This window comes from Monopterus albus, unplaced genomic scaffold, assembly GCF_001952655.1.
Source record: "Monopterus albus unplaced genomic scaffold, M_albus_1.0 scaffold106.1, whole genome shotgun sequence".
NCBI lineage: Eukaryota > Metazoa > Chordata > Actinopteri > Synbranchiformes > Synbranchidae > Monopterus > Monopterus albus.
In genome coordinates this window covers 2,171,367-2,182,655 of record NW_018127986.1, presented here as the reverse complement: position 1 = coordinate 2,182,655, position 11,289 = coordinate 2,171,367, and the positions used below count along the sequence as shown (strand labels likewise).

Genomic DNA, 11,289 nt, shown 5'->3' with positions numbered 1-11,289 from the left:
AGGCGTTCCCAGGCCAGCCGAGAGACATAGTCCCTCCAGCGTGTCCTGGGTCTTCCCCGGGGCCTCCTCCCGGTGGGACATGCCCGGAACACCTCCCTAGGAAGGCGCCCAGGAGGCATCCGAAACAGATGCCCGAGCCACCTCAGCTGGCTCCTCTCGATGTGGAGGAGCAGCGGTTCTACTCTGAGCTCCTCCCAGGTGACCGAGCTCCTCACCCTATCTCTAAGGGTGCACCCGGCCACCCTGCAGAGAAAGCTCATTTCAGCCACCTGTATCTGGGATCTTGCCCTTTCAGTCATGACCCAAAGTTCATGACCACAGGTGAGAGTCGGAACGTACATTGACCAGTAAATCGAGAGCTTCGCCTTACAGCTCAGCTCCTTCTTCACCACGACAGACTGGTACATCGACCGCAATACTGCAGAAGCTGCACAGATCCGCCTGTCAATCTCCCGTTCCATCCTTCCCTCACTCGTGAACAAGACCCCAAGACAGTGTTGTTTATTTACAGTGATGTATAAGTGACAAGAAATGAACAGGTGAATAATACAGGGACCGGGTGTCGAGCGTAGGAGCGTACACAGTCAATGATAGAGATGATGCAAGGAGGACGGGGCTGCGGACACTGGGACTCACTCCTGGACTGGTCGGGTTTGATGCAACTGAAGAAAAACAGAAACAGTACATACGGTGAGTGGTAGACTGTGTATCGACCTGCAGGGGGGTGATGAGCAGAGTGGAGGAAGTCCGTGGTCCGAAGGAGCGGCTGAGGAGAAGGGGGAATGTAATCTAAGCAGCTGGAGAGAAAGAGACACAAAACACTAATACAGAATCAAAAGAACGACGGGGAACAAACGGGCCTGAGAAAAGCTAGAAAGAACTGGCAGGGGGGTGAATGAAGAGCAGGGACTAAATAGGGAGAACTAATCAGGTGCAGCTGGTGGCAAGCAGGTGAAAAGGATAGCGTAATCAGGGTAAAGGAGAGAAAACAGAGTGAGGGGAGTGAGAAAGTAGGTGCAGCCGGGCAAACCTGAAAGGAACAATGCAGTTTTTGTCCTGGCCATGGAACACTGGACCAGCTCTATACCCTCTTCAGGGTGGCGGAGGGTTCATGGGAGTTTGCCCAACCAGTCCACATTTGTTTCGTGGATCTATTAATGCAACCCTGAGCCCTGATTGATAGATGATTCACTGGTATGCAGAATCTCATGACATGTCTTACCTGGTTACCAGAGACTACTGACAGATTACTCTGTAGACTGTTTGCTACTATATCCACAGAGCTGTGTGAAAGTCCATTTTGATCTTGCTGTAGCTGGCTTGCGCTTCCCTGCCAATGTTCCTCTGCGGCCCTGTGAATACTGTCATCATGGAAGCCGCTGTTGTTGCTGCTGCTGGGGCACTTGCTTTTCTCTGGTGAGGCAAAGGGGTTGTAGTTCCCTTGGAGGCTGCGGTGAGGCTGCGTGTTGAACTCAGCTTTGAAAGATGAAAGCTGCTGTGTGACGCCAAGGAGACCACCAACCTCTACACTCAGGATCACCCAAATTACATCTGTGAAGAGAAACTGTGTGTTATAATACACTAATACTACAACTACACTAAAGCTATAATACAGTAAGACACTGTTCTTCATTATGAACAGTTAATGAGCTTGTAAGTAAATCAGGGGGACTATAAGAGTAAAACTTGTAAGGGCAAAAACCAAAAGAATACATTAACCTGGAGTCTATCATAATAAAATTACAATACAACAACCGTGAGATTTTATACAAATGAGCTGGACCACACATCATCATCAAACACGTGTAGAGCTCCAGGTCTACAGTCCTTTCCTCTCTCTTAAAGCCACCACAGAACTCATGGTGTTAGGTGAAGAGTTGGCTACAAACCCCTAAATGATATATTAAAGCCAAGCATCTTTTTTAATTGAGTATCGATCTGGTGCTTAATTTGTAAGTGGATATGACTCGGGGGAATTCCTGTTGGGATACATCATACACACTGAAAACTGCCGGAGGACATAAATCAATGAAATGAATGGCTCTTAATTTAATTTGTGGGTGCTAACAGAATGGCCATCTATTTTTAATCGTTTTCACTGCTGTAAATGCATACAGAATTATCTAGCACTTTATCTTCAAGAGTGACTGTTGCCTGAAGTACTTCACTGTTCAAATTTGGCAGCAGCTCACTTGACAGCAAACAAATTACCTATTTGAAAAGAAAGTACATTCAGGGCACACAGATTTTTTACTATCAGAACATATAAAAATATGACTGGCCTGCCCCAATAATATTAGTAAGTTTCCTGAACAAATCTGTGAAATTCTGTTACGTATAAATCTCATGAATGCACAACAAAAGGATCAATTTTGGCTGTTTTGCTCTCCAATTAAGCTGAAAGTTTAGATTATTATATTTATAAGACCTTAGGAAACATGCTCTGTTCTAGGACTGCAGCTCGTGATTACTAAACTGCTATTAAATGTAAAAACTCAAAGACTGAGAATCTGCACAGACATATACAGTGACACAAATAACAGGGAAAAGCAGCAAATCCTCACATTTTAGAAGCTGGAACCCTAAACTTTACATAAAAATGGATAACACATCACCATTTAGTGCCACTATGCAGACGTTAAGCCAAAATATCGGGCCCTCTTGCTTAGTGATGCATTTTGCAACCAGATGTGGAGCTGCACTATCAAGTTGCAAAATCAAAGCTGTCAAATCATCCAAAATACACTCCTTTTAATATAACTTATTAAAATAAGCTTATGAGAAAAATAACAAATGAAATATACACAGAACACTGTGATAATATCTAACTAAAATGACAGAAATCACCTTTAGGAAAAATTTCTTTGATCTGTACTTTTTGCATTTTTAGTTTGGCTTCCACCCACTAACATGGAGGGGGTAGGGTTGTAAATAGTTATTTTTCTGTCACTTTACTGTTTCTCTGACTTATTGTTTCATTATGTTCATACGGTATCTATCAAAAGGCAACAATTCACATTTGTCTTTGGTGTGATGTTTACTGTGCTTACCACCATAGTAAAGTCCAGTAGCTGTGCACATTCTCCACTGACCCTGGTACATGCCAGGAGACACAGGGCTTTGCATCTGCACACTGACATCTGTCATTTCCTGGGGCTCTAAAGACTGCACCATCACCATGTTTACATGACCAAACTGATCTCCTCCGACATACTTAAGAGAAACCCCAGGTGGCCATGTCTCTGCACCTGGAACACACACAGACAACGATGTTGAACTCACAATGACATGTAAGTGTAACTGTTTTTCCTTTAATAGACCTGGTATCAGCTCTGTATTATATATCATATAATGTTTATTATTCCAGCAGACTTACCTGTGTTCTGTATCCTCCAGGTCTTTGTGAAGGGTGTGTCAGGAGGAACTGACTCGCCCTCACCAATCGTCACATCCTTCACAAAGGACATGCATGGTGCAGTGATGCTGGGACTCTCAAAGTCATAGTAGGCTCCAATTGCTGCCTGTAAATTCCTAGGACAACAGAAGGCAGAAATTATGTTGAGCTTTACAGATTGAATTGTGGAGAATAACAGGAAATTCACACAGGCTGAAACCCTGGAGATTCAGCAGCAGTTTGCACAGATATGAATGAACCTAAGCCAAATATGGGATCTATAGAGTGACAAAGTCCACCTTCTGTTTCAAAAGTGTGAAGGTATATGTATTATAACATTTCAACCAAGAAGGAAATAATTTAATAGATATTCTCATTGCTGATTATGTTCTGTTAAACAAAAATTGTTTGGTCTATGTGGCCTAAGTGTCATAAGATTCCTGTCACAATTTCCTTAAGTGTAGGGTGACTTTAAGTTTTCCAACTGCTTATTTAATCTGACCAACAGTGTAAAACCTAATCACATAAGAGAAACAAAATCGAGTAGTTTTTTCAGCCCTAAATGTATTAGTCTTAGCTACTGGCATGGTATAAAAGCATCATGGAAGCTGTAGTTCATGAATACTATCATTGTTTTCTTCTTTGATAAAATAATGACTACTCATTTAGCTTTGACTGTGGAACCAGCAAATGTTTGGCATAATTGTTTGAAAACTAACTGAAACAATACATCTAGAGATTTAGAGTGGGTGTTTCCAGTGACACGCTTGTCACCCATAAATCAGCTGTTTTTATTTTTTTAGAAAGCCCGCCGCAGAGGCGCTGTTACGCTGCATCACGTGATCCTGCCCATTATCATCAATACCTGCACTGGCTTGTTTAATACTGCATATGCACAGAGAAATGTATTTGATGAAAATTTCAGGATGACCTTTCCCTCCTTAACAATTTCACAGTCGCTTTTACTCAAGGACATTAGACTGCTTACTGTTGCATTCAAAAAAAAAAATGTCTCACCTAAAATAAGATTTTGAAGCCAGAAAATCCAATGCAACACCGACGTCAAGTAATATTCTCACTACGTGGCAAAATCAACATATTTTGTCCAGGTAGAAAAAGTAAAGACTCGTCTGACTAACCACTGTGAGCTTTAAACTAAAGTCTACCAGCGTTTTGTTGACAGGTTGTTATGTAATAGGCTGTAATGTAGCGATACTTAACTGTGGTTGTTGTGGTCAGACAGGAGATGGACAACGTTTGATCAGTTTGTCTCTCGATAACAAAATGGATGGATGTCTAAAACGTCCTCACATAGCTAAACAGAAAACGCACTGTAAAGACTATGAAAAAATACTCACGTTTTAAATATCGGCTCAGTTCAGCGACGCGACAAGTTGATAACCAGCTCGATGACTACACGTTAGCTAACGTACATCTCAACGTCAACAGCCTGAGCAACCACGAAACACACGTAACCAGCTAAAAAATACATGACTGTATTTTTAATTACTGTATCGGTGGTAACCTCTGTGTTAACTAACCAGAATTCGTTTAAAAGCACTTTTATTAGATATGCAAATTCCACTGAGCTACCGTCCACTATGTTACTGGCAGGCAATCAAATGTCAGTCACACTGACTCAGCTACTTACGTTACTACAACGTCGTTAGCTGTCACCGTACCCACGTTTACATAGCTAGCTTAGCTAACTCAAAACACTCTATCACACTAATGTTTCCTATGATTTCCCTGTCCCTCTTCCTATCGAAATGTCTTTTTAAAACATGAACAGCTTACTGTCTAGAAACATAGCTGGTGTACCGCATCTGTTATCTAACAAACCATCCAGTAGGCCAAATGAGTCCCCGAGCTCACCAGTTTGTCATGTCCAGAAAGAAGGCGCATCCGGCGGGGTTAAGCTGAAACCCGAGGAGCCTCTGAAATTCCGATATTAGGATATCTTTGTCTGTTGTGCCCATGCAGCTGAATTTCTGCATGAGCTCCTGGTCCAGGTCCATGCCCTCCATCGCGGCTTCTCCCGGACAGAGACGGGGGTTTCACTCCTAATTTAGTCCGAGGCCTCGACTTGTCATAACAAACTCAACAACAGGGCCGACTGCGCATGTCACATGATTGTAGTTTGTTTTTACCTGTGGATCCTGGGTAGAGCAGTAATAACCTACGTAATTAACTGTCTGGCTAAACCAATAAAAAAATGCCATCAAATAATAAGTATAAAACTTTGAGTAAATGTACAAATCATTTTACAAAATATTGGGGAAATTACCATGAAATATATGCAAAGCTTGGGCGCCCCTGGGGAAATAGTTTTTCTTTTTGCAGCTGTTAGTCATGGTGATCCTTTGAGTCCTGACGTCTGGGGAAGTTGCCCACTTTGCCCAGATGTGCATATAACTGATAATGAACTAATATCAACCAAGCAATTAAACCACGATTAAATTTCAATTTTTATGGAGTAAAAGTTGTATGGCATATTTTGCAGGTTTGCAAGTTTTTATTTGTTCAGTGCTGACAAACCATGCTGGGTCCATCTTGTGGTCCTGGTTTTCAAGAGGGAACTAATGAATTATTTTAGTTCAGTTTGTGATCATTTGTGGTAAAGATGGGTTTTTATTTAAAAAAAATGCTTTAATTTATTCTGTGTCAGTAACAGCCAGAAGACCTTGTGCAAGATATTTTCTTTAGTATTTGATTTATTCATTATTGTATAAAATATGAGACAGACTAAAAAATACCCATCGTTATTCTTTAAAGCTCAAGTTTAAGTTGTCTTGTCTGACCAACAGTCCAAAATATTGTGTTGCATTTACTAGGGGACACTGGGGCATCTTGCCACACTTTTCAGTCTTATTATACATCTGTTAGGGTGATTTTTATTTTTAAGTAGATATGATTAGATCTCCTCACACATCCTGATATCTGTACACTATATTGTTTTAAATGACATAGGCTACCAAATGAAAGAAAAAAGTCTGTCCTTTATATTTTCATGTCTTTGCCTGTCAGAAAAAACAGAGGTATTCACAACTTACCTAATTGTTAAAGGATAAATTAATTGTCATATTCTTCTTATTTAAATTTTCTGTGAAACAACTAACCTGATCCAACTAATCACTTCATCTTTGTAGTCCTGGTTGGTTATTGAGTGTCTGGGGAATAAGTAGGCCAGTGGGCTATTGGGAGTTACAGGGCCCCAAGAACCATCATTAATGTTGCTAGGAACACCTGTGCCTTTCCTTTTATGACTATGACAACTGAAATTGTCTGCTCTGAAAAATAGTCCCATGTAGTGTTATTTTTGGGTAGTAAAATAGAATCAACTGTACGTAGCCTACGTGATAATACTATAGATTTAGACTATAGGCCTACTATGACTATACTTGAGAAAATAAAATTATAACAACCCTCCCTTTGCAGTAGGTTAATCAGTGCACAGCCTCTGAATGTAATGTTTGCTTTAATTAAATCGTTTTTTTAATGATTGGTGGTGGGATTCTCCGCACTGATCACCCACCCACATGCACGCCCATGAACGTCCAGCAGATGGCAGCACCATGTAGCTGGAGCTGCTGTGTTTTCATGGTGGTGTAGGCTACTTTGTGTGTTTGTGACTGGGAGTCAGTGGCTAGGCTGCAGGGGGTACAAAATGCAGTCAGCTAGTGCTGCTGTGTGCAGCAATATAAAGGTACCTGAAAGCTAGTATGTTAAGACGGAGAACTGTTGTTAACGCACGTCAGCAACGCTTGCAGAAATGGCCGGAATTATTAAAAAGCAAATTCTGAAACATTTGTCAAGGTAAGTGTCATCTTTGGCGTTGTGTTAGCCCCTCAGTTGGGCGACGAGTGTAACGTTACTGGCTACAACACAGCAAACCTTAGTTCGCTGTTATTTGTCCTTTTGGCTACATGTAGCAACATCGTCTTAAGCTACATGGTAAACAGCGGTTAATGCCAAATATAACAGGAGAGTAACGTTAGGAGGCTTGACATAGAGACAGTGAACGCAGCAAACCACCTCATCCTGAAACGGATATGTGGTAACTACACCACTTTTGTAAGGGTATGTGTTTTAATAGCGTTTTACGGTAGTCTACACAGGCTAACGGTACTGCCTTAATACGCGTTTTGAAAAGCTGATAAATTAAGTTTGCCTAATACCCCCACCACTGTCTTCACAGTTCTGCCCTCTCACATTATATCCTATAATTAGGCTGCTGTGCAATGGAAATATGAAAAAGTTGTATCTGAAGTAGCATCTGAATTTAATCACATAGTTTATTTTAAAAATCATATATAGAATACAGCAGTAAAACACTGGCATCTCCTCAATGCAGGTAAAAAATTCTAGATAGGGACAGATATGTAGGAGTGTTTTTTTAGTTTTAACAGATTTATGTCCTGAAACCACCTTGCACTCAAATTTATCAAGTTAGTGAACAGTTTGTCTTCTTTAGCCTCAACTCTAGGCAAGATTAAGCTTGTTCGGTTTTGTGTATCAGGTTGTTTAGTTTACTGTATGAATGTGTGATCAACAGAGTATCACTATTGGAATAATTACTAATGCTCTTTTTTGCAACATTTATTCCAGATTACATTCTGCTAAGATAGTGCATTCTAGTCACCTTCAACTATACAAAGCACTGCAGCCTTTTCTCTACACCTGGTTTTGCTTCCTTTTAATGCCACATCTCAGAAGACATCACACCTGCTATTTTGTTATTTTATTAAGGCAGGACATGTTTATGTACAGTATACCACTGCTGGCTTTGAAGAAATCAATTTAGGTGCTAGACCAATGTTGAAATGTGTTTTAAAAGGTTTCTGTCACCACAGATAGATTGGATAAAGACTAATGCTAATCATGAGACTGGATGAGCTAAATCACAGGCTTTGTGTTTAACCAGCTCACTGAATAATTAAAACACTTATTGCACCAGATAGAGCCGAGTGGACACATACTTAGAAGGTAGACAGACAGACAAGTATGTTAATGTTGTGGGTCAGAACTTGTTGAAATGAGTTTTATAGTCTAAGCCCCTCCTTGGTCATCTTACACCCTACTCTCAGGAACTTATAATAAATAATAACCATTTTAAGTATAGTCCATCATTCTCTGCTATTTTTGATAGGGTCTTATCAGTAGCCGTTTTCTCTGTAGTTAAGAGTGTGGTAGTTTTAACCCAGGCAGGAAGATGACAAGATCATATGACTTTCAGTCTAGGCATGTGTGTGATACATTTGTTAATTGAAATAATAAGGTCACAGATGCAGTATGTTACGCTGTAATTATACAAATGGAGCCTAAAACTTACAAGCCAACTACTTCTTTAACCATTGAGAGATTGTTGGATTAAAAAAGACAGGTTCAAGGCTGATCCTCTGGTGTTTGTTGTTCAAGAACAGTTTTTTAAATTTCTAAAACCAAATAGTTGTACTTTTAGCCAAATTTATACAATCACTTTCCTTGTCTTTGACAATCTCTGGAATTTCTGTGGTCATTGAAGTAAGCTAATCTTAGCATTTAGCCCCTATTGCTAGTTTTAAAAATAATAGCACCACTATACAGTAGTCTTTGCTGTAATGCACTGGAGGCTTAAAAATTACCACCTCTTTATATTCTTATCTGCTAAAACAGAAGGTAATTGTAATAAAATGCACAAAGCTGTACAGTCAAGTCAAAGCTACTGTGTGTTTTCAGACATGTGAACCAACTCTGTGCCTTATGTTTGACTCATTAAATGCCCCTGAAAAGTGTGGGAGTAAATATGAAATGGTATTTTTAGGACATCAGCAGTCCAGGTTTTCTCTACAACAGAAGAAGTGTAGAGCCATTATTTTGTTCCTCAATACAAAAAGCAGCTTAGGTTTTGACTAGTTTACCAGGCTTATGAGTGTGGTATTAGTCCTAACAGTTTAATACAAGTTTTGACAAATTAAGAACAAATGTGTGACATTTAGTCTGCAGCTTTTTCTGCAGTGTCTCTGGGTTGATGTCTAAAATGTCACAGCAATTTGTCAGAACAGTGTTCAGTCATCTGGTATACGTGAAATAATAAATCAGTTTGCTGTTATTGCTGTTATATTTATCCTGTGTGATGTTGGAGCCCATTCCCAGCCCCTGCTACATTAGCACCTTTAGCCTAGATGGGGAGTACAGCTGTGGGACTCAAGTGAGGAGGCTGCTACAGTTTCTCATGGTGACTCATTCAGTTGCGCTGCTTCAACCACATCTTGGCAGAGCTGCATAATTTATTTTTGCCTCCTAGATCATCAGTGACGTGCTGGTGTTTCCCTGATAAAAGTCTCCCAGTTCCGGCTGTGTGTTTTCAACCTAAAACATTTTATCTGGTTCTTTTCTTAGGTTTACCAAGAATCTGTCTCCGGACAAAATCAATCTGAGTACGTTGAAAGGGGAGGGGCAGCTGTCTAACCTTGAGCTTGATGAAGAGGTTCTGCAGAATATGCTCGACCTGCCTACCTGGCTGGCTGTCACTCGGGTCTACTGCAACAAAGCCGCCATCAGGGTATGTTACTGACTATGCATAAGACCTGACTGTGCATATGACAAATAAACACTTTGACCTTTGACCTAACTAGTCAAACTTGACTGTGTTGCTGATCCGGCATGTGAGGCAGTCTCCCTTTTCTAAGAAGACTAATGAATCACAAAGCTACAGAAAAGCTACACCAGTCATGGCAATCATCTCACAGTTCGTTTTCAAACTAAACAAAGGTTTTCTGCCTCTTAATGCAAAGGGATTGCTTTTGAAATTCACAGTGCACAAAGTCGCAGGGGAAATGAGGAGAGGGAGTGCCACAGAGATGGACTTTCCTAAAGGCACATTGTGATCTTTTTGACCAGCACTGGTTGTTGATAACAGAGAGGCAGAGGAACATGAGGCCAGTGGCTAGACTGATCCTCAGATATACTGGCTGGTATGCATGGAGCTCTCAGTATGGCTCGTTTGTGTTACTAAATTATGCCACTTGTATGAGACAGTTTGTTTAAAAACGGAACTGAGTAATAGTATTCTTAGTATTGTGATGATATAAAATATTTTACATTTTGAATTACACTTGATCTGTTAGTTTCCTTAAAGGTAGGGTTGGTGATCCTGTTAAATTGAGCCATGCTAGTGGCATGGCTCAATGATGACAGTGATTTGAAGTGTCTTTGTCTTTGCCTCTAGAGCCCTTAGAACTTAACTGAGGTGAATTAGTTGTCATTTTTTTAAGTCAGTTGTAAAATCCCATGTTTATAAGATGGCTTTTGTGTAGTTTTTTGTAAAACTGTTAATATTGTTAGATCCCAAGCATAGTGAGCATTCTATCTCTTACTGTTTTTTTTTATCCTGTTTTAATCCATTTTTTTCTTTATCCTCCTTTGTCTATCTTGTGTTGTTGTATGATATGTTCATTTTGGTACATTGTGATAATACCTTTGTCTAAGAATTATTATAACTAGTGTTAATATTTGTTGATGAAAAATGGTAGTCTGACTTCAGATTTGACAGACATTACTACATTGTATTTTGTGACCATGATTACAAGTGGATTACTCATAAATGATATTAGTGATCATTTACCAATATTTGTGGTTTATGAGGGCCACTATGGAAAAGAGAGGCCTAAAACAAATTTTTTCTACAGGAGGGTGATCAATGAACATGCGGTAAGGAGGCTAAAAGATGATTTCTTGGGGCAAAACTGGGAACCAGTTTACAGAGAGGATGACTTAGATAAAGCATATGAGAAATTTTTAAATATATTTAAGAATGTATATGACAGGAACTGCCCTCGTAAGCAGTTTAAAGATAAAAGGAAGTACTGTGGGAGACCGTGGATGAGCAAGGGATTACAGAATGCATGCAAAAA

General features: G+C 40.0%; 2 protein-coding genes across 4 annotated transcripts in view; one reads left to right on the top strand and one right to left on the bottom strand.

The window, feature by feature from the left end:
• Positions 1–5,533, bottom strand: part of LOC109966138 (inflammation and lipid regulator with UBA-like and NBR1-like domains) — an 8,581-nt gene extending 3,048 nt beyond the window's left edge. Inside the window, exons 1-4 of the mRNA XM_020610770.1 lie at positions 5,270–5,533; positions 3,377–3,531; positions 3,051–3,248; positions 1,223–1,551 (exon numbers count right to left, since the gene is read on the bottom strand). Of these exons, the coding sequence (XP_020466426.1) occupies positions 1,223–1,551; positions 3,051–3,248; positions 3,377–3,531; positions 5,270–5,421 (834 nt within the window). The 5' untranslated portion in view covers positions 5,422–5,533. The remainder of the gene's footprint in view (positions 1–1,222; positions 1,552–3,050; positions 3,249–3,376; positions 3,532–5,269) is intronic.
• A 1,411-nt stretch (positions 5,534–6,944) lies between these two features.
• bltp3a (bridge-like lipid transfer protein family member 3A) overlaps positions 6,945–11,289 on the top strand; it is a 19,298-nt gene continuing 14,953 nt past the window's right edge. For all 3 annotated transcript variants that reach the window (XM_020610730.1, XM_020610729.1, XM_020610728.1), the window contains exons 1-2: positions 6,945–7,210; positions 9,776–9,938. In XM_020610730.1, coding sequence (XP_020466386.1) covers positions 7,167–7,210; positions 9,776–9,938 — 207 coding nt within the window. In that variant the 5' untranslated portion in view covers positions 6,945–7,166. The remainder of the gene's footprint in view (positions 7,211–9,775; positions 9,939–11,289) is intronic.